Source organism: Pempheris klunzingeri, chromosome 23 (genome assembly GCF_042242105.1).
Source record: "Pempheris klunzingeri isolate RE-2024b chromosome 23, fPemKlu1.hap1, whole genome shotgun sequence".
Lineage (NCBI taxonomy): Eukaryota > Metazoa > Chordata > Actinopteri > Acropomatiformes > Pempheridae > Pempheris > Pempheris klunzingeri.
The window spans coordinates 16,052,410-16,074,593 of NC_092034.1; the positions used below are offsets into that span (position 1 = coordinate 16,052,410).

General features: G+C 41.3%; 1 protein-coding gene across 1 annotated transcript in view; it reads right to left on the reverse strand.

The window, feature by feature from the left end:
• The window catches only part of ank2b (ankyrin 2b, neuronal), a 119,520-nt gene that overhangs the window by 30,694 nt on the left and 66,642 nt on the right, over nt 1-22,184 (reverse strand). Inside the window, 22 exon segments of the mRNA XM_070854674.1 lie at nt 1,286-1,384; nt 3,175-3,399; nt 5,035-5,073; nt 6,727-6,830; nt 7,680-7,767; nt 8,670-8,811; nt 11,576-11,629; nt 12,503-12,565; nt 13,474-13,576; nt 13,668-13,766; nt 13,933-14,031; nt 14,237-14,335; nt 14,930-15,127; nt 15,348-15,446; nt 15,869-15,967; nt 18,186-18,383; nt 18,508-18,606; nt 18,780-18,878; nt 19,134-19,232; nt 19,695-19,892; nt 20,856-20,954; nt 21,514-21,612. Coding sequence (XP_070710775.1) covers nt 1,286-1,384; nt 3,175-3,399; nt 5,035-5,073; nt 6,727-6,830; nt 7,680-7,767; nt 8,670-8,811; nt 11,576-11,629; nt 12,503-12,565; nt 13,474-13,576; nt 13,668-13,766; nt 13,933-14,031; nt 14,237-14,335; nt 14,930-15,127; nt 15,348-15,446; nt 15,869-15,967; nt 18,186-18,383; nt 18,508-18,606; nt 18,780-18,878; nt 19,134-19,232; nt 19,695-19,892; nt 20,856-20,954; nt 21,514-21,612 — 2,501 coding nt within the window.

Here is a 22,184-nt window from a genome sequence, read left to right on the forward strand (position 1 = left end):
TGTTCAGCCATGTGATTATGCTTCTATGAAGTCTGCATGTAATACTTGGATTTCCATCATGAACAAATCAACATAGTCGAACACAAAGAGTGTATAACAGAGGCGGACCTGGTTCCAGGCTCTGAAAAGTAAAGCCTATGTAGAGGTGCCTTCAAACAGGACTCTTTCTAATGGCCAAGAGGAAGTAGTTTCTAATCTCCTTCGATAGAGCATGATGTTCATTTTGTAAACTCCAGTACGCTTTAGGGCAGGGTTGCCTTGTCACTAACCGGTCAGAGGCCGGTCATGAATAAACTAATTACAGGGGGTCTGTGTGGAATGCAGATGTGACCTGGACGACAGCCTGATAAAGGAGCCTGAACCTCAGCACGTTTTTTTTTTTTTCATCTTTTTATGATACAGCTATCATTAGCATCTCACTGCGTATGCTAATAGCCTCATCAGCCTGATTGGATGGAGCTACGTGTCTGTGCTCCAGATGCTGCAATAGCTGGTGTACATCTCTTTAGGACACGTAATGTGCCTCAGTTGATGGTTAATAAAACTATTTCTGAGGTACAAAACACTGTCACTTTAATACTTACCTGATGTGCACAAGAAAATATAGCTAGACACAACACATATCTATAGAAAGCATGCTCCAAGTACAATCCAACATGGGACAAACACAGCTATTAAAGCACAACTGCTGATATTTCTGTGTGATATTTAGAGGGTCTTTAGGCCTGATCATACATGATCATATTGATCATGTGTTTTTTTACATTAAACAGTACATTTCACATGTCAGCTTTGCACTTTGGTTGCCCCAAGTGAAATTTATGAAAATTATGAGCATACAAGACTCTCCAGAATTCCAGATTTGTGAATTACAATAGACACCAACACTATATCATCATTTTGATCAAGTTAACATTGACATGACAGGATGGGAATAGAGTCTAGGCTATTCACAGGCCACACAACCTTTTAAATTCCACACAACAATAAAAAAAAACTTCTTCTAACATACATTTACTAAGAAATCAGGAGGCATGAAAACATAGACACAGAAATGGAAAAGGCTAAGCAGAAAAGAGGGACTGAAGAAAGAGCAAAGTAATGTCACAGCTAAGTGATGTCTAGAGGGTCAGAGGGAGTGGGGTGCAAGACACTAGTGCAAGCATGACAACACAGCAACACATTAACAAAGTAACGCCAAATGGAAAGGTTTGGAAAGGAAAATACTAAGACCCGCATCCATGGATTGTTTCATATGCAAAACTGTTGATTTTTTCCACCCTACCCAAGGAATTTTGTCCCCGGCGGACCAAGCTGGAGGATTCTGCTAACCAAACTCTCTCCCTCATTAAGAGGTGGGGGGGCACTGGGGAGGTGGAGTTTACTGTGTGATCAACCAAGTTCCGTACGCAGCAGTGAGGAAGAAAGAGGACACACAATGTTTTGGTTGGGTGTGAAATAGGAACCTGGGGGCTGCTTTGAAACAGTTCAGTGAGGTAATTGACATGTGTGGTAACTGCATGTCTACGCTGACAAAAAGGGTTCAAAACGGATTAAATGAGTAAGTAAATGAGGAATTAATCATTTGTATAAACAAATACATACAAAATGTATAATATCAACATGAAACTGTGAAATAATTCTCCTGTTTTAAAACTTAAATTCAGCTTCTATTCCACAATGCTATCAGTTTTATTTAGTTCTAGCAGGATTCATGTTTTTATTTAACAATGCTATTTTTTTATTTTTTTCCAATAACAGATTTATTTTTACAATAGCAAATTGTCTTTTAATAAAGATCAGCATGGCAGAGCTTGGAGTGTTGTGAAAGGTGTGGTGAAAAAAATGAAAGAAAAAAAAAAAAATAAATAAATAAATGTAATTTTCAAACCAAAACTGTTGCAGTTAATCAAAAAAGGACCTGAAATCAGCTACTCTAGAGAAACCAAGCAGGATGAAATAGCAATTCATAATAATGAACTGAAATGCAGCATTTCATGGTTGTATATATTTGGCTGTATTAATACATTCTATATGATAATTAATCAAATACATGATTAAATACATGCTATTCAATATTGATTTAAATTATAAAAATAATTGCATTTACATAATTATTTGAGTCTTTCTATTCGTCTATTTTTGCAGCATGAAATATGCTGTAAAACATGTTTTATGCCAAACCACAAAGAAAAACTGACAATTTACATTCATCCAGAGTTAAATATTCAAACATTTCATAGAAACATAATAATAAGACCAACATATTTCACTAGTTTTGGTCTCTGTCATGTCAGTGATAGTAATGGACAACTACATGATGGGTAATAAAGGGCAAAACTCTCAGCTGTAGCATGAAACACTTCTACTATCTCACACATAACCAGCAGAGGGAAGAAGTTGAGGCCGCATATCAAACCAATCATGGTGCAACATACTGGAGGTGGAGTTAAGCAGAAAGAATTTGGAATCAAAGATTAGGGATAATGTTAAAAAAGAGTTAGACTGCAGCTGTTATGAAAGAAAACAGGGCATGCTTGAAGAGCCAAGATTAACAGATCCCTGGTTGTGGGAAAGCGGCAGCAGATACAGGAACAGTTTTAGTAAGGCAGAGGCAGAGGTTAAGATAATCTGAAAAGAAAAAGGGCAGCAAGTTCTAAGCTTCTTGCGGACCTTTTTCATTTTGACGTTTTGATTTGTCACAGCAGGAAAAGCACAGGCGCGGATAATCGAATGAACGATGGCTGAATTCCATTTAGCAGCTTTAGTTTCAGGTCGCTGGCGTCGGGCACGCTCGCTCACTGTCACAGCTTACTGGGACAGAACCATTGCTAATATTATCAGCAACGCCTGTGCTTTTCCCACTAACACAAGTCAAAATGTCTGCTGTGAAAAAGGCCTGTTAAAATACATACAAATCAGTGTCGACAGCCTGAGGGGAGAGGAAGTGTACTACAGGACTGATGTCTTCTTGTTTTACTCAGGATTTCGATCTCATCTTCCACACTGATACTGAAGATTTGTCTTTAACGGATATCAAACACTTTTTAAATTCCATTATCCATTTATTTTCAAAGGTAACTGGCATAGCATATCCAAACCTGCGTAAAATGTTCATGTTTTCCTAACTTCCAAAGCATCCATTCATTCAGTCATCCATCCCTGTAGCCTTACCCAAGGAACTGGGCTCCAGAGGGCCCCACCTCGATGATCCGGCTGGCCAGGCCCTCACCCTCAACCACTGGGGGCATAGTGGCCAGACGGTGCCTCTTCACGAGTCGGCACGTCACCCGTGTCGGCGCGCTGCACTTCCTGGGCGGGATAATGATGCGTAGGCCGTTGTGTCGGCAACCACGCATCGCTCCCCCTCTGGCATCCACCATGAAGCTGACCAGGAAGCTGAGGAGATATTTCAACACATTAAAAACATTTAGCATCGATCCCATTAAGTGGTGCGACACCGACACCAAGGCTACTAAACGGATTGCACCAAGTGCTAACAATAACATCGACTTGAAAGTAGGAAATTAAAAACTAGTGGCTTCCTGAAGTGGTTACTAATATGAAATGTTGCACACTTGGATGTTTTGTGTTGTCGAGTTAATAAATGTCCACGTGTTAAGCTGCAGAGGCCTACGAAGTAGAGCTTGAAAGAATTCACTTTTGGTTTTGGAAAACATGACTTAAGAACAATCTTCACTCGTGGTCCATTCACAGGCTCGTCCTAAAGCTCTTGACCAAATATCCTCATCAGCAAACAGCAGTTGAGTGTGTGATTAATTTGAAAATGGCTCCAGAACAAGCAAGTGAATGGAGATTACTTTGTCAATTACAATATTATATAATTAATATATTTTATAATCATTGGGACTAGCAGCCCACCAACATTAGCTTTATGGAGTAAATGCGAATATTCAAGGAAAGCGTAAGTAACTTTTGGTAAACAATGGCCACTGTGGCCGGTAGTGCAATTAAAAAGTAATGGTTGAGGCTGAAACGTAAAGAAATAGTACAACTACAGAACAATAAATCAGTGAGCTGACTCATTAATGTCAGTGAAACAGCAACATGTATAACATTCATGTTAAGTGAGACTGCAGCAGCAAAATCTCTGCACTTCTTTTATGTGATATTTTGTGTTGGTGATGAAGAATACTCAGTCTTTTTACGATCACTGATGATATTCTATAAGAAAAGCCATGTAGACGGTGGTCTACGAGGCCACACTGTCAATTCAGGTGTCTATTTTCTCAACATTGAATGGTGACAGCGATCAACGCGCCGTCGCCTTAAATCTTACAAAAAAAAGTTGCATTGACCTCACTCCCCATGCAAAGTGTCAAAAGTGTCCATGCAGATGGATGGCACATCTCACTGAAAGGGGGAGGGAGGAGGGTATGGGTGTGATGAGGTGACGTTACACATTTGATACCATATCCATGTCTATTGTGATCTTTCCCCGGCTTCAGTAACGGCAAACAACACAGTTTTGGAAGCACACATTGACATAAAAACATGTGTTATTGAATTCAGCAACACCTACAATAAACTGTTAGAAGACAAAGACTTCTCTGCTTAAGGAGATCCAACATGATATTCCTGTATATGGTGTGAAAAATACTTATTTTACATAATAATACACATTCTTCAGGCTAACATGGAACACTGGTGGGTATGTTAGTGGAAGTTCACAGTTCACGAGACACTGTATGAAATCAACAAACAGATCCTCAACTTTCACTGCCTCTTTTAGCCCAGATAGCCACAATTTGAAGTCTGTATTCCCTAACACACCGAATCACATGATCTGTCCATGTGGAGATGAGGAGAACTAGGCGATAAACTGGATTAAAATGATGTGACACATATAAAGAGAGCCCAAAGAGAAAAGCACAAGAGGCAATGTCTGTTGAGGAAAGCTACACGTACACCTCTCCACCAGGAGAGCACACTGTGAGGGGGGGTGGGGGGGTGGGGGCAATCGAATGATGAAAATGAGGAGGGGAGTGATTTAACCAAGGTGCAGAAGGTCACCTGCTGTGGTCTCCATGATCGGGGCACGGAGAGGAATGGCTAGAAACAACAACCACATCAGACAGAAATGAATCAAAAGTCAAGTAGAGACTCTTCAGGAATCCAGGGAGGAAAAACAGAGCAGCCATGAAACAGTCAGAATCAGGAAATCAGATGCTTTTAGACATGATTTAACACATTCAGCAAGTACTGACATGATAACTTTAATTCTAACACTGGCTGTGTACTCTAGGAGAGTAGTGATGATCTAAATCAACATATTTTCACCAAATATGTTCAACATGAACCACAAAGTCATTATTGCACAATTCTACAGAACGTATGAATGTGGCATTTTACTAACACTGACAGTGCTCTAAAAGATCAACATTAGAATTTGAATGTATTTTACCTACAAGAGTGAAATGAGGAGATTAACATCTCATATCTGTGTGGTCAGTGTGGAGGTAAGGAAGGGTAGGTTTAGCCTAGCTTAGCATAAAGGCTGGAGGCAGGGGGAACAGCTAGCCTGGCTCTGTCCAACGTTCAAAGTATACCTACCAAAATAAAACACGTTGCTGCTCAAGTTTAATCTGGTCATAGACAAAAATCTAGGCGAGTTAGGTGCTGGAACTGTTTCTTAATGAACATCGTATCCATCCTCCCTTCCTTCCATTTTTACATTTCTGATTATGTGTAAACTAAACAAGACGCAGCATTAAATGGTGAGCTTTGGAGGTGTTGGCAGGTGTGAAGTATATTTGAAATCTGGACAAAGCCAGTCCTTGTTTTCAAGCCTTTATACTAACCTGTGCTAATCACATCCTGACTTCTCCTCCCTACTTCACACAGAGAAATAAGTGTATTCCCCACAGTTTTTAACTATTTCTTTAACTATTGTCTATGGAGATTTGCTTTCACTCCAGATATCATGAAGATAATATTTCACATTTAGAGTGATCCACAGGGAACCCTGGACTGATACTCATGTCCATATTTCACTCCAGGAATCACACTTGAACTGACCAAAGTGTGAAGATCCAACCGTTGCTACATTTGTACTTTTGGGGTAATGGAAATTCTATGGAAAGAAGAACATCCACTTGATCCATAAGAATGGAAATTCACTAAAAAGCAGAGGTTTTGAGCCATGAGATGACCCTTGTAAGGTGCCCTTCAGAAAATAGCTGATTTTAAATCAGATGCCACGAAAAAGTACTTGTTTGAGGATTGTCGTGCTAATCATGTTATTGCTTATAAGACAACTGGGGGTTAAAGAAAGGGTTAAAGGCAAATTACAACAGGTCAGGACTGTGCTACAAAATAAGAAGTTACATTTCTCCCTGTGGTGCACTGCAGATGTACCATATATTCCCAGCATCAGCTGCCACATTAGAGAAGCAATGCTGCTACCACACTCCATAAAGAAATAAGTGAAACACTGATTTTAAATGAAAGTTAATTAACGAATGAAGAGATGCTATAATTAGATGTAACTGAGCACTTGAAACAGAGTAGCACCTCGACTACCAGGGCCCTGATGAGACTGGCTTAATAGTTACTGAATATTCATGTATTGACAAGATATTTCACGCATATATATATATATATATATATATATATATATTCAAACTGTGGACATTTACTTGTGGACTCATTGTTCTGTCTGTTGTCCTTGATAATAGTAACTTCCTCTAGTCTGACAGTACCCACCCGGAGTGAATGGGGCTGGAGGACAAAGCCACATTGTCCAAGTTCTCTGTGCCCCAACTCAGACGGTATGAGTCCCTCTCGTTCTCCCTGGCAAGTGATGAAACCTGGAATCAAAAAAAGCAGCAATTTCTGAATGCAGTGTAGCAATACTAACTGAGGATAGTGACTTCATGAATGCCTTGCCAAATAAAAGAAGACTCTTAGGCACTCAGGTGATAGAAGTACTCGTTCTATTAGCTGATAGTGACACTGTCCCTTTAAACCTGTGCGGGCCGTTAACACCTTGATTTAAAGGTTTCAGTAAGATTCAATTTAAGTTGTTTAATCAGAGTCATCAAACCACATTTAAATGTAGGGAAAATTAGTTAGTCAAAGAACAAATTAGGGAAGTGGAGTGTGAAAGACAAGAGAGACATACTGTATAGAAACATGTTCTTCACATTATGCCAAGTACAGGATCCAGTGTTGGCACAGTTTGAGCGCCTGCTGTGATTTTGACTCTTTTTTTTAACTATAATCAATACAGAGTAGTTAACATATAATTCATCAAAACAGAATGAGTTGAAAATCTTTCCTGTGACCACCACTGCAAACCTTTTTAATATATACATAAAATACACAATCATACATATCAGGGGTGAAACAGTATTCAGATTATTTACTGAACTAAAGCTACCAATACCATAGAAACAGAGGTAAAACACAGAATTATTAGCAACAACATGCATTCAAAGAATCAAAGTAAAAATGCTCTTTATGTAGAACGGCCCTCTGTGTTAAGAGATGTGTTTTTATGTTATTGGATAATTATGATTGATGAACTAATATGTAAGTAGGACTTCTAAATCTAAAAGCTTCACATGCTTTTGTGTTTTATATGTTTTTAATGTAAATGTTCTATTCAGAGTAACTGGTACAGTAACTATCACTGGTTAGTGGACCAAGTACTGTACCTGGTGACAGTTGATCATCTCATCCATCATGCCTTCATGCTTAGGGGAGTAGTAGCTGTGGTGGGTGGGTGTGAAGGACCTGTCGGAACTGGACCAGGGACGAAGAAGAAAACAGTGGTGCCAGTTAAGCTCAACGATCATTAGAATAGTAGAAATCCAGCAGGGTGGGGAATTAATGAGGACTACAGAGAGAGTTCACTTTGATTTCAGTTTCACCAACAGGGATACATGTTTATAGGAAAAATAACTTATGAATAAAAGTAAAAATCATTTGATTCATTAATTTCCTACCCAGAAGCTCATGACTTATATGAATGTGGAGGAAACATACACTTAAATCTTATAAGTGAAAATGAAAAGTAAGTAAAAAATCATGAGAAACTTGAAAGTTTCGATTAGATGATGGCACTAGATTAAATCAATCAAACAAAAAACAGGGGATCACCAATGTAATGAGGGTTCATCTGTAAAAAATCTGAGAGGTGTGGCTAGAAGAAAAGAAAATAATGATAATTCAAATCATATAATATCTATTAAGACAAATTTGAACTCTATCTGACCCAATTCTTAAAAAAAAAAAGCCTATACCCAGTCTCAGGGAGACTGTTAACGGTTGCTGAAGATTTAAAAGGCCACATGTTTGGCCGGCATCAGCACATACCTTTGCATTCGACTATGGAGGCATGACAAGGGAGACCAACGATGAAGAATGAGCAGGAGAGGAACATACACACACACATATACATATACAGGCAGTTAGTTTGTGGGATAGATACACACACACACACAGATAAACACACTCTGATTTATGATAGTTAGAAGAACATTCCAAAGCCATCATCAGTCATCAACACACACACATATACATATATATATATAGATATATATAACTGTGTTACAGATGTGAAGTTTGCCAAAGCCGTACTTGAAGCCTAATCACATTCTACTTTCTAGTTACCTAAGTCAGCCTTGTGGAAGAGTTTGACGTACCTGTCAGTGCGCCCCCCCTCCAGGCTGAAGCGGAGGTAGTTCATCCCATCCAGATACTGTCCTGGCAGGGAGTCGTCTCCCAGCTCCCTGAGGTCCTCGGCCCTCAAATACTCCCCTCCGTCACCCGTCATCGTGTCATCGCCTTGGGAGAGCAGAGAGAAGGGTGGAGGTGAACTCATGAACGAAACCGGAACATAACAGGTTCGTGGAAAATTCAAAGTTTTTGAGGCAACTGGCTATTTGACAGGAAGAGTATTAGGGCCACGCGCACAGAAAGAAAATCAGAGGAGGAGGATGTGTTTTTGCATTTCGAGAGAACAGAGAGAAAGTAGATAAATAGTGTCGACATGTTGAGAGTAAACTTGAACTGTCAACTCCTCCAGTCTATCAAATCAACTGGACTGTGAAGTTGAGTTTGTGAGTTTCCTCTTGTTGTTTTTTTATGCCTTATAACTAGAATACTGACACTTCGACTTTATTCTTGACATTTCAACTTTATACTCATCTTTTTTTTACTTTCAAAAAGCAAAAACCTTCTTCCTCTCATTTCCCCCCCCATACGCCTGGTCCTAATACTCTTCCTTACCATTGACTGAGATTAACCTATATATAAACGTTTCTCTAATGTAGCTCCAGTGCTATAATGTTAGCATAGATGAGTGATAACAGGCAATTAGTATTAATAGAAACAGAGAAAGTTGTATCTTTGGCCTGAAGATGTAGGCATTAGAGTACATCCACAGGCTCATATGGTTATTCTAACCAGCTTACAGCATTATGGAAGGGATCCCTACAGAAATAGACCTTTTTCTTGAAGAGTGAGATCCTTTCTGATTAACCACCAACAGCTATCATATTGCTCTCTTCAAAGCCACCAGACAAAAACAGTAATGTTTCCTCATAGTACTCGGCTGCTTGTGCGTCGCTTGATCAGTTAGACGTGTTATTGTGTCACTTTGGAGTTTTAACTAACCCTTTAAAAGTCACTCAGTAACACAAACAGTCTAACTGATCAAGGCAGCGTTCAGCAACATCAAATTACTGTGGCACATTTTCTTTCTTATTTATTTATTTTTTTTACCTCTGTTGTCTCTCACCAAACGGATGCATATTATGGCAGCATTCTCTACGGCTCTATTGCTGTTCCACTACCGTACAGCAGAGGGGGAGCGTCACTAGTGACTGCAGATTAACCTGGGCCAAAACGTTGTCCGTGTACTCAGAGAAGTGGTGTGGAGCTTGTGTGGTACGTTCACACTTCCACTCTCAGGCCAAAGGGCCTTACAAGAGGAGATACTCACAAATAATACAGTCTTGTGACAGACATTTCGATGGCAGCGTAACAATTCGATAAGTTAAAGTTGATAGATGTGGTACATTTGTAATGGAAATGAAGAAAAATCTACTGATTTTAAATTACTGTAAAGCAATGGTGTGAAAACTGAAAAGCTTTTCAGATTACTAAACGTGATCAGGAAGGTTTTTATGCCACTTCAAATCACTTTTTGATAAGTTCTACTTATGGCTTCAATTATTTTATTTGAGACTTTTCAACACTTGATTAATTGGGGTACTGGGATTACTATTAAGTAGCTTAAGGATAATATGTTACAGTTACAGCTAATTTTCATTTATTGTCCAAACGAATGAGATATTTTGCTTAGGATATTAGGATTCCAAACGGATGGATGAAGTAATTTTCCAATCTACAACATCATCCCATTTGACCATTAACAATAAGCATTAGAAGAATTGGAGGATTTTTCAAAACATGATCAGAAGAATCTTTCCCCCAAAATGTATATTTGATTCATCTATGTACAAAGAGCCAGTGACACTGCATCTAGTCATCACTGTCATGACTAACGGGGAATAGAACTGAGCCACTGTTGATGTTATTAGTAACCCCTGTACCTTTCAACACATACTGTACAACAACTATACAATCGTACCCATATTTTGTTTTAACATTTCATAACCTCCACATTGGTAGATGGTGCTAACACAGGCCTGAGAGTGCAGCGTGCAAGCCTGCAGCTACGTGACATTGTGGTGAATGCAGGAGCAGTAGCTTGGCCCAGGTGTGGCAGGAAGCATGACGCTAGGCCAGCACGCAGTAACAAGTTAAAAACATACTGTAGTTAGACAGAGATTTGGGGATGCCATTAGTATACTGGCTACCTGGAGCGAGAAATAGAGTGAGAAAGCAAGTTTTAAGATCATTCAGTCATCATGTTGTCAGGCGTGTGAAGCCCTGGCAGAGCCTCCTTACGCCTTCTCTTTAATTCTCTGCTCAAAATAGGTCATTATTGTATTTTGAAAAGAGAAAAATAAAACATACAATCCACAAGTTATGGCTGTGAAAAACTCACTCTGATCAAAGTGGCCTTCAACTAATACTAAGCAGTGCCTGAGTTGAGTTTAGCAGCAGTGCTGCATAAATAAATACTGACACAGTATTATACAGTATAATACAGTATTTCCTAATTATGGAAGCTCATAATAAAAAAACACCCTGTACGTTATACGTTATACGATACAAAATAATGACTTTTGCATAACATATATCCAAAATACAAAGCCATTTTTAAGTTTTCATTATTTTGAGCTATTAGGTCATTCATCTAGAGAGAGGTTCACTATAATTACTAACAGGATCTTTCTTTTCATCTTTGGGCTTCCATACCTTATGTATCATCCTTGGGTTAGAAACAAGCTTGGAAGTGACAACACTGTGGACAAAGTGGACTGGTCCTGACACTCTATTCTGGCACCTTTTTGGCTCGACTCAACTTTAACCACTTTCTCTGTGTCACTGGTGCCCGAATATCATACTACAGTTAGTACTGTGGCACTTCACCAAACAGCAGCCGCACAATCCTGACACCACACGCCATGCTGAATACCTTCCTCGTCCATGGGGTCGTCTGACATAACGTCATCATCAATGGCTGTCAGTGCTGTAGGTTGACACCACAGTTACTCACTAGCTCCTAAAGTCTACCTGCAGCACAGAAGACCTCTCAGCTCTTCACAACTTGAGCTTGAAATAGAACTAAAATGAGCTGAAAATAATGCGTGTTCTTAAGTGGGACACCAATGTGAATGACTGATATTCAGTATTATAACCTACAAAAGAATGACATGAAATGAAGGTTTTCAGGGTGGGAATAATCCAAAACATATTTGCATGTCTAGTTACTACATTAGGAACATTAGGTACGCTCAGGTGCATTAATGCTGAGAGTGACGGTACTAGTTTGGTCTGTAAAACTTTTACCTTACTTTGTACTTTATTTCAGTATTTTCTTGTTATGCTACCAACTACAGCAGTAAAATCCTGCTTTTACGTTACACATGAGGAATAATATTCCCAGTGATGTAATACATGTAAGAGATATTGTACAGCGAGAAGGCTACTATTGCAAAATTAACCCCAACATGCATAGGAAATAAATATTTCTATAAATATATAGAAATAGCAGACCATGGAATGCTGTCGGCCAATCAGAATCAAGTATAAATATAAATAGTGTAACATTTTATTGCACAGAGCACTTTTACTTTTAATACTAGAAGTACATTTTCCCGATCATACTTCACATCACTATGTACTACTTTAAGTAAAGGATCTGAACACACTCAACACCACTGGTGTAAACACGTTATTCACTAGCTGTTTTCTGGGGGGAACCTTCCTTGTTGGATGGCAAACAGTAAATCTTATCCACGCTGTCTTTGGACATGTAGTTAAAACACCGCTGAGAGATCTCTGTCTCTTCACTGGGCGCATCGTGGGTTACTGACAGGCTCTAGTGTACATCATGACTCACCCTCTTCATCCGACACATCCAGCACTTCAGTCATGGTCTCCGGTACGTTCAGCTTGTGTTTCTCTGTCACCGTCTGGCAGCGTGGACAGAAACACATCCCGTTAATTTCACTTCAGACCACATACCCAGGTGCCTTTTTCTACCTTCACAAAGATTATAATGTCCAGTTTATGTTGAAAGTAACTAAATGAAGTCCCTCCGAATATAAGTTTGGTTTGGAAAATAGATGTAATCCAGAACCACTCAACACGACTGCTTCCTCTATGTAAATGAAATCTACATGTCTATAATAGAATTGGACTAAATGTAGATGTAAAATGAACATTTCTATGTTATGTCTGATTACTGCTTGAACAATATTTCAGCGACTGTATTTCAATGTGTTGTTAGATGCGCTTCTCATAAAGATGTAGTCATTTAGATGCTGTTGAAACAGTGATTATAGGAAACTAGACGTCTAAAATACTTTCACTGTTTGATGACACTGAGCCCATTTGGTCAAAATTGGTCAGACCAGACCAAGTAAAGCTCTAGCAGTGTATTTAACTGGGATGAATGAGTTATTTTGTCTTTCCCAGCGTACAGAATGAATGTTTTTATCCTGCAGCAGTGCTCAGTGGGTCCCCGCAACAGGTGTGCATCATTTGTAGCCTAATGAGTTAATCACATAATATCTTATTAGTCATTTGACAGTTAATCATATTAAGAGCACTAAGTTCGTCAAAGCTTAGAGGTTGTTTTTCCACCATTTCCATGTCAGAATGTTGTCGGTGTGTGAGACTGCTTCTGAGTGTTAGAATGGGAAGCTTTCTATGACCTATGTTTTTAATATGGTTTTTAATAAGTAATGTTACAGCCTCAGTTTGAAAGTTCAAATCATTGGTTTACACATTATTTTCACTCCTGGTTTCCATTTTATCGGCATTTCCGTATGAAAGGAGCTGTGTAATGGCACAATTGAGTCGAGTAACGTACCGTTGTGGTGGTGACGATCTCTTCCGTAACAACTCTCAGCGTGTCCACCACGGAGATGTAGCCCAGCCTCCGAGCAATGCCCAAAGCAGTGTTACCGTTCTGGACAGGACAGCACAGTCAATGAGATTTGTGCACGTGTGTGTGTGTGTGCTGTGTGTGTGTGTGTGTGTGTGTCTGCGTGTTAGCGTACCACAGTCATGGCGTTGGGCTTGGCACCATTTTGCAGCAGTACGTTAATGATGTGTGTATTTCCTTGCTGGGCTGCCTGGTGAAGAGGAGTGTATCCGTTCTGGGAAGAAGTGAAAAAGTGAAATTGGTAATTAAGTAAGATGTTTTTTTTTTTAAATGACTAAACTTATATGACTATGAGGAGGCAGCATGTTAAAATGATAACAGAGTACAACAATAGCATCGATATTAAGTAATGAATGTTGAGTTCGGTCCAGTTCCAGTACCTTGGTCTTGGCATTGACGCTGGCTCCATTCTGAAGCAGGAAGCTGACCATCTTGGCGTTACCGTAGTGACATGCTACAATTAGCGGGGTATATCCCAACTGCAAAACAACGACAAATCTGTTGTAATTTTCCAACCATGAATAACACAGAAATACACTTCTATTTATGAAAAACCACTAGAAAGATACTATTACTGTGGATGGTGATTCCAGCAGAACAGTAAATGACTTTTGATAATATTATTTCATATCTAAAAGACGTTTAGCTGAATGCAGAAAATGACAAACATGTGATGGCTCATACTTTGGTCTGCTGGTCGAGGTTGGCTCCATTTCTGGCCAGGATCTCGGCAACGGCCACCTTATCCTCCTGGGCTGCCAGATGGAGTGCAGTCAGGCCGCTCTGCGTGAGGAGCACACACAGAACAGTTCCTGTGTTACATTCTGTCCATCCTCTCTTGTCAGATAAGCTCATGTAGCAATTTGATATGGATACTGATTTCACCCCGAAAATGCTGATTTGGTTAAGAATTCATTACATGACCGATTCTGTAATTAAAAATATTTGGACTTAGATGTGAATGTTCTGTCAGATAGCTTAACAGTAGCACGACACAGTACAATAGAAATGGTATGATTAATGTAATGATCCTAAGAACTAGTAGACTCTTGCATTTCATGGTCGTCGTGTCCTCCTGAGGAATTATGAGTGAACCTGTGTTTTATGAGGAATCAGAATCAGAATTCCTTTAATAATCCCCAGGGGGAAATTGCTTTTTGTTACACACAGCTCCAAAAGAATAAGAATAAACTTCAAACATAAAAGTAAAAATATAAATATATAAAAAGTATGTATTAAAAGTTATTATTACAAATTATTACACAGAGGTCAATTATTGCACCAGAGTCTTATAATAATAATAATAATAATAATAATAATAATAATAATAATAATAATAATACCACTACTAATAACAAACACAGGGTTCTACAGTACCTTAGTGGAGATGTTGACCTGGGCTCCCTTGCTCATGAGCAGGGCAGCCATGTCTGCGTGGCCCTCCTGGGAGGCCAGATGGAGCGGGGTGACACCCTGCTTGGTCAGGATGTTGGTCTCGGCTTCGTACTGCAGCAGCACTGTGGCGATTTCCAGCTGGTTCTTCTTGGCAGCGATGTGGAGCGGAGTGTAGCCGTTCTGATGTGTGAGGACAGAGACCGGTGCTTATCGAGAAACTAGCATGAAAAGCCTCAGTTTGACTTCAGTGGTGTTTTCGAATAATCTTCTAATATGCTGCATGTGTTTCAGCGCAGTAGTAGTAACACACATGGATGTCTAAAGTGGTAACGGTATTAACAGTGTGTGCTTCAAAGCCTAATATATCTACCTCATCTACCTCCTTACTGAGGACTCTCACCTTGGCCATGGTGTGGGGGGACGCTCCTTTGTCCAAAAGCAGGAGCGCCACCCTCTGGTTATCATAATGTGCTGCGACATGGAGCGGGGTGAGCCCGTTCTGTAAGCAATGGACGGTGAGGAAGAAACAGATTAAACAGCAGCAAGTGCAGCAACAAGCCTTTAACGCTACTCACACCTACATACACATACAAATATAGAGTTCTTAACCAGACTGCAGGTTAAGATGAGTTATATTAGACAGCACAAGCTGGAGGGATCACTGACTGGGTCCTTTTTATGATATAAAGACAAACATACTCAAAGAAAAAAGGTTTCTGGTATCTGTTTTCTGGAATAAATCATCAACCCATGCTTTCTGGTACTCTTGCATTCAATTTAACCTCAATACAGAAACATAGCAACATGCCATTTACATGCAGGGAAACCGTGTACACGATTCCCTTTTTATTACACTGTACATCAAATGCAGCGTTGTGCAGTAAAGTCATCAGGGTATCACTGGTTAGAACGTTTTCATACCTTCCCAGTAGAGTCAGGTGGAGCGCGACGCTGCAGCAGCAGTTTGGCTACATCGAGGCTTCCGTACTTGGCGGCAACATGCAGAGGAGTAAAACCTTTCTGTGGAGGCGAACGACCGGAAGAGAGAGAGAGATTAATGTGTTACAGTGTACATCGCTGCAGATAGGTTAACTCAGGTCGACTTAAATCCCAGTCAGACCGCATCAATAATGGCCATTTCATCAGGGTAAAGGTCAGCCATCTTGTCCTCCCTGGGGCTTTGCCTTGATGCTGCAGTAGATTTGTAAATGCTCTGGACAAAGCATAGACCCCCACTAGTTCTGTTAGTTGGAGATGCACCATGTTGTGAACACTGTTGGCACTGCTGTACTCTTTGCCTCCCAGTAACACAGCTTGTGACGGGCTGACATCTCACATTTGCAATGTGAGATCGCCAGTGAACACTTTTAAAATGTGCGAATAAAGAAAAGAATAATACATTGGCTCCCCATTGGATTACAAAGTTTATGAATAGATAATTATGACTGGATTATATTCACTTGAGCTTGGATAAACCAAGACGTTAGAATTTTTGTGCAGGTTGTGGATCAGGAGCGCTAAAGTGGAGCGTGGGATCTTGCAAAGGGGGGCTCATGGGACCCCTCAAGTTGTCCAGTGACACAAGAAATAGCTTAATTTGTCTAGAAATGCTTTCATACTCTGTTTGGGCACCTCAGAGTGTTGGCAACCTGACAAAATATCTAAAGTACTATTTTAATCCAATGTTGTGCTGAAAGACACAAAATAAAACAAAACTTCTTCCCTGGAACAACATCTCATCAGACAGGAGTGGCTGAGGCCTAATAAGAGTCTGAAAACAATACAAACAATGCTGATGCAATTCAGGGAAACATTAAACCAAAAATCACATGTGGGGTCCTGGAGTAACTTTCACAGTAGAACCAGCAGAGGGGGCACTTTAACTAGCTGAAAACACAGAGCCAGAGGAGCTGAGAGGAATCACATGACCAGCGTGTTTATGACCCAGCCCTGCCCATGGAGGGAGCGATCCTTTGTTCATCAAACCCCGGATGTAATAAGTGATTGGGGAAAAAAAAGGAAAAAAAGGGGATGGAGAGGAGAGCGACAGGGGGACTGAGACCTGACGTGAAAACACGGTGCTCTAAGCAAATGAGGGATAAGGACTGTTGTGAACGTTCGGTAGATGGAGGGTGTTACCCTCGCAGGCCAACAACAACTTTCTCTGATATGGTTCCCGTAGCGACAGCCACACCCATCCTCCAAGAGGGAAACCGAGGAGACGTCCGGGCTGGAAAGGATCCACTGAACCCTGACAAACACCCTACGTCAGGCTGTCTCTACAATACTGTATAAAAAAAATGGATTTGTCCTACACTGGATGCAAAGGCAGGATGTTTGACTGTGCAGCCTCCTCCTCTGGTAAACTCCTCCACACTGACGATTAGAAATCACTTGACTGCATTCAGGCTTCATGCACAATTCAGAGGAAGGCAGCAGCTTTACATCATCAATCATTCATCAAAAATAGGTCAGACAGACAGGGACCTGCACGTACAGTACACTTGTACTGTAACCATGTTATCGGGGGCTGCGGGCGTCACGGCACCCTCACTTCTAGCATACCTGCACATACAGTAGCTGCACCTTTATTCTTATCTGCTGCGCTGTGGTCACTGCCAAGGACAAGGGCAGACTGCAGAGCATCACTCGCTGTGCTGAGACGGTGATTGGCTGCAGTCTGCCCCCCTCCCCAGGAATGCACGCCTCCCTCAGAGACGACCCTGACGCACGCAGGTAAGACTGTGCCAGTGCCCTAACACCCTGGTCACAAACAGTTTGAAACACTCTCCTCTGGCATGGGGGGCTGCTGTCACCCCCTCCCCCTCCCAACATTGAACATATTCTCTGTACTTCATGCTATTAACCTTCACTGGTCAATGTGCAAAGCTTTTTTCATGTCACTATAAAACTCTGATATATTGCACATATGTTTTATCATATTTTTCATATTCTGTAGTGTCAATATTTCTACTTTGTGCTTATGATTCATGACTTTTATATGTATGTTTATTGATTGCAGTACTTTCTATTTATAATAATAAATCAATATATCTAACACAGACTATTCACACACTATGATAATGAAATGAATAACTATAGTAACCACAAGGAAATGTGCTTTTAACCCCCTTATGTTATGTGTCATTATACCTTTTCTGCATTTGTGCTGTTTTAGTTAGTGGTTCTTTGTTTCCTTCAAAATTCAGAAAAGACTAAACATGTCTCCTCCACCCACCTTGGTGGCCAGTGAGTGTGAAGCTCCAGCCTCTAGCAGGACAGAGGCCGTCTCCACCTGCCCCTCCCTGGCGGAGATGTGGAGGGGGGTGTAGCCGTTGTTTGTGGCAGCGTCAGGATGGGCCATATGCTGCAGCAGCAGCTGCACAATCTCGGTTTTTCCCAGACGTGATGCAATGTGGAGTGGAGTCTGGTCCTCCTGAAGACGACGATGCAGAAGAAGAATGAGAACTTTGTGAAACAGGGGCTTATTCTGCCTGATGGCACCGTACTACAGTAAAAAGGGTTCTGTGGTGTGTGTCTGTAGAGAACAGCGGTCTCACCCGGGCCCTAGCGTCCACCATCGCTCCATTCCTCAGCAGACATCGGACCACCTCCACCTGACCCGCCCTGGCCGCCATGTGCAGCGCTGTTTCTCCCCGCTGTGCACACAACATACAGCAACACGTGGCTCAGCAGAGTTAGCCTTCACATAGTGAACTGAAATAACACTATTTCTCACTTAAATCAGAAAACTAAACAACAAGAGAATGTATTATTGCACTCCTCTCCGTCACTGCCGCTTTCTCAGACTGGCTCGTTTCGCATCACTCACGATATTGCTGACGTCAGGCGACGCTCCGTTCTGCAGCAGCAGCAGGACGATGTTCAGATGACCCATGAAGGCTGCGACGTGGATGGGAGTCAAACCAGACTGGACACAGGAAACGTAGAGGAAAGATGTCACTTAAGTCCAACATTCATTTGTTAGTCCTTGACCAAAGACAAAAGTCTGTGTTTGTTGTTTGTATTTTAATATTAATCTAATATTATTGTAAGTTACATGGTCATTCTCTTCTTTCTACTACTATATGGAAATATTCTCTGGTGTAAGTGTGTGATGATGAGGATGATGATAACATATGACATTTGGTAGGTCCAGTAGGTTTCACCCAGTTGTGTGACGTACCTCTGTGATGGCCTGGATAGAGGCTCCATATTTGACCAACAGCTCCATCACTTTCACTCGGTTTTTCTTACAGGCTATGTGCAGTGGTGTGAAGCCATTCTGTCGGGGAGACATAACACACACACACACACACACACACACACACACACACACACACACACACACACACACACACACACACACACACACACACACACACACACACACACACACACACAGTGAGGGATGAATCCAGACAAAACATAACAATGTGCACATGTATAGAGCTTTTGTCTGATATCCTGTAAAACTGTCGCTGTGTTGAAAACCAGGTCAACAATCCTGTAAGGTGAAGTCGGTACAAGTGATCATCTCACATCTCACTGAGAGCTGTGAGTAACATTCCACATCCGTTGGTCTGTGAAAATCTTGATATTGATTTGGGGACTGTGAGATAGCCGGCTAGATGTGTGTGTGTGTGTGTGTGTGTGTATGGTAAATGTCTCTCAAAGCGCTTTTCCATTACAACTGATCACTTCCACATTAGGACTGTTAAAGTTGCACAACATCCATGTACTGTACCAGTGCCCTGGCGTTGGGGTTGGCCCTCTTGTCCAGCAGCAGCTTGGTGACTCTGTAGTGACCACAGTGAGCTGCTACATGTAACGCTGTTAGGTAGTCCAACGTGACGTCATCAACAGGCGCCTTGTGCTGCAGGAGGTGTTTGACGCATTCGACGTGGTCGCCTTGCGCCGCCATGTGAAGAGGAGACAGCCCGTTCTAGGATGTGACAGAGAGGCAGTTTAGTTTAAAGGAGACCAGCTGCTCAACATAGTGGAGCCGGATATTTCATTCAGGAGATGGTGAAGACCAAATCTGAGCTAAAAGAGAGTGAATATAGGCATTCATCAGGTGCACACAGACATTTTCATGACTGCTGGACATTCAAACTAGCAACTGCTTGCTAACATGTTAGTGATATCAACCTTATAATGACAGGATATGTCAAATGTGTGCTGTTCAGAACACATCAATGCAGCTTTAAAGTGTTAGGTTTTAATCTTAATACTGTTTGGAGGTTAAAGAAAGAGATAAACCTCTATGTTGAAGGTGTAGAGATGAAATTGCTCATTGCCCATTATTCCAAAACCCCAACAGTCCAAAAAATGACCCATTGGACCAAGAGCCCATTTGACTGAAAGCTCTGTAATCTAACCCTGACCCCCACCAACAACAACACTACAGCAGTGTAGCCTTACCTTGCAGACTACATCTATCAGCACGTGTGACGGGACACACTCAGGCAAAGCTCTCATTTTATTCCAACATTGGAAAATCAACGGCAACATTAAAGGCCAGAGGGCCAGCTCATTAAGAGCACCCCTCTCGATTCAGCACCAGGGACGGCCACTGAACTCACAACTGTAGGGAGAGTGGGTATTTTTGGTGCTTTTGGAGCAAAAAGTGTTTGTTTTCAGGGACATTTTTCGGACTGTTGGGGTTTCAGAACAATGCTACCAGTCTTAAAAACATATGCATTTTCTAAAATGTCAAACAGTTCCTGAACCTCATGGTTCTTTACTGCACCATGAGGGTTCAAAGCTTAAAGCACCATATTCTGACACAGTCCGTATACAATATTAGAACTGCGCACTAACTATTTAAATCCACCCAATAAACAACGTGCATGGCACAGTGTGAATAAGAAATGCTTGTGTCCCTAAGCTGTCAAAGGTGACACACCTTGGTCCTGGCCAGCAAGGGTGCTCCTCTCTCCAGCAGCAGCTCCACAGATGTATCATGTCCACTCCGGGCCGCACAGTGGAGCGGGGTCAGACCGTCCTAAAGAGCACACAAACACAGAATCTCACCTATCAGTCATTCCACACATGCTGACACTGACTTGGCTGGAGAAAGAACAGCAGCCCTGTGGCTAAACCTGATCAGCTGCTGTGACACTGGCAGGTCGCTCCCTATGGCAGGTTTAGCCAGTGACCAACCCAGGCTGGATGTTGTTTGTGCTGGTTAGAATCAAATATAGCTAATAGCATGCGTAGCTGCCATCAGCGCAACAACACCAAGCGGAGATCAGGTCAGGAATGTCCAGTGTGATACTGAATTTAATCCACTGACCCATCGAGTTGAACTGAAAACAACATCATTAAGCTCATCTTCACATCTGTCATCGCTAATGGAGAGGATAATAATCGGCTGCTCTTTTTTTTTTTTTTTGCTGCTGTGTATGTGACAGCAGTGACCTTTGATCCGAGAGTGTTCCATCGCTTGACCAAGTGAGAAGGACGGAGAAGAAGATGGTTTTTGAGAGGAGTTCCCCTTAATTAACCTACTCAGTCTCCAGTTTACAAGTGAGATAACATTAGCATCGCTCTGTGATACCCACCCTTGTTTTAGCGTCAATCTGAGAGCCTCGGTCCAGCAGGAGGCCGACCATGTTGGTGTTGCCACGCTTGGACGCCACATGTAGAGGAGTAATCCCGTTCTACGGGGGGGGAGAAAACGACTGTTAGACACTGTTAGCCACATCAAAAATATTTCAGAATTCATTAAAAGGATGCTGATTTTGACATTGATTCCCCGGATGAGCTGATCCATTCAGAAATATGAATCAAACACAAGAACGATTACAAATGAAATCTCATGATCAAATAAATGTTAATTACAAATCTCAAAAGCTCCTTGTTAGCGACACAAGCGGTCCACTGATGTTTAGGAGAAAGGCGTCACAACTCCATAGATTTTGTCAAGTATGAGGCGTATGTTATTATTCATTTATTTATTTATTCATTTATTCTGCAGAGTGAAAGCTATTTTTATTCACACTGCTCACATGGCTTAAAATAGGACTTCTGAAACAGTCGCCTGCATGATATTGATTAAAGGGACGAAATAAACATCTGAAAGGCCAAAAATAGAAGTTTGCGACGGGCACTGCAGAGTGAGCGTGCACGCTGGTCAGCGATAAAACAAAGAAGCCACTTGGAGACGACTTCCTTTATGTTTGCGAGAGCTTAGGTTAGCAGTCGATGCTACCGGTGTTACACTGATGACACG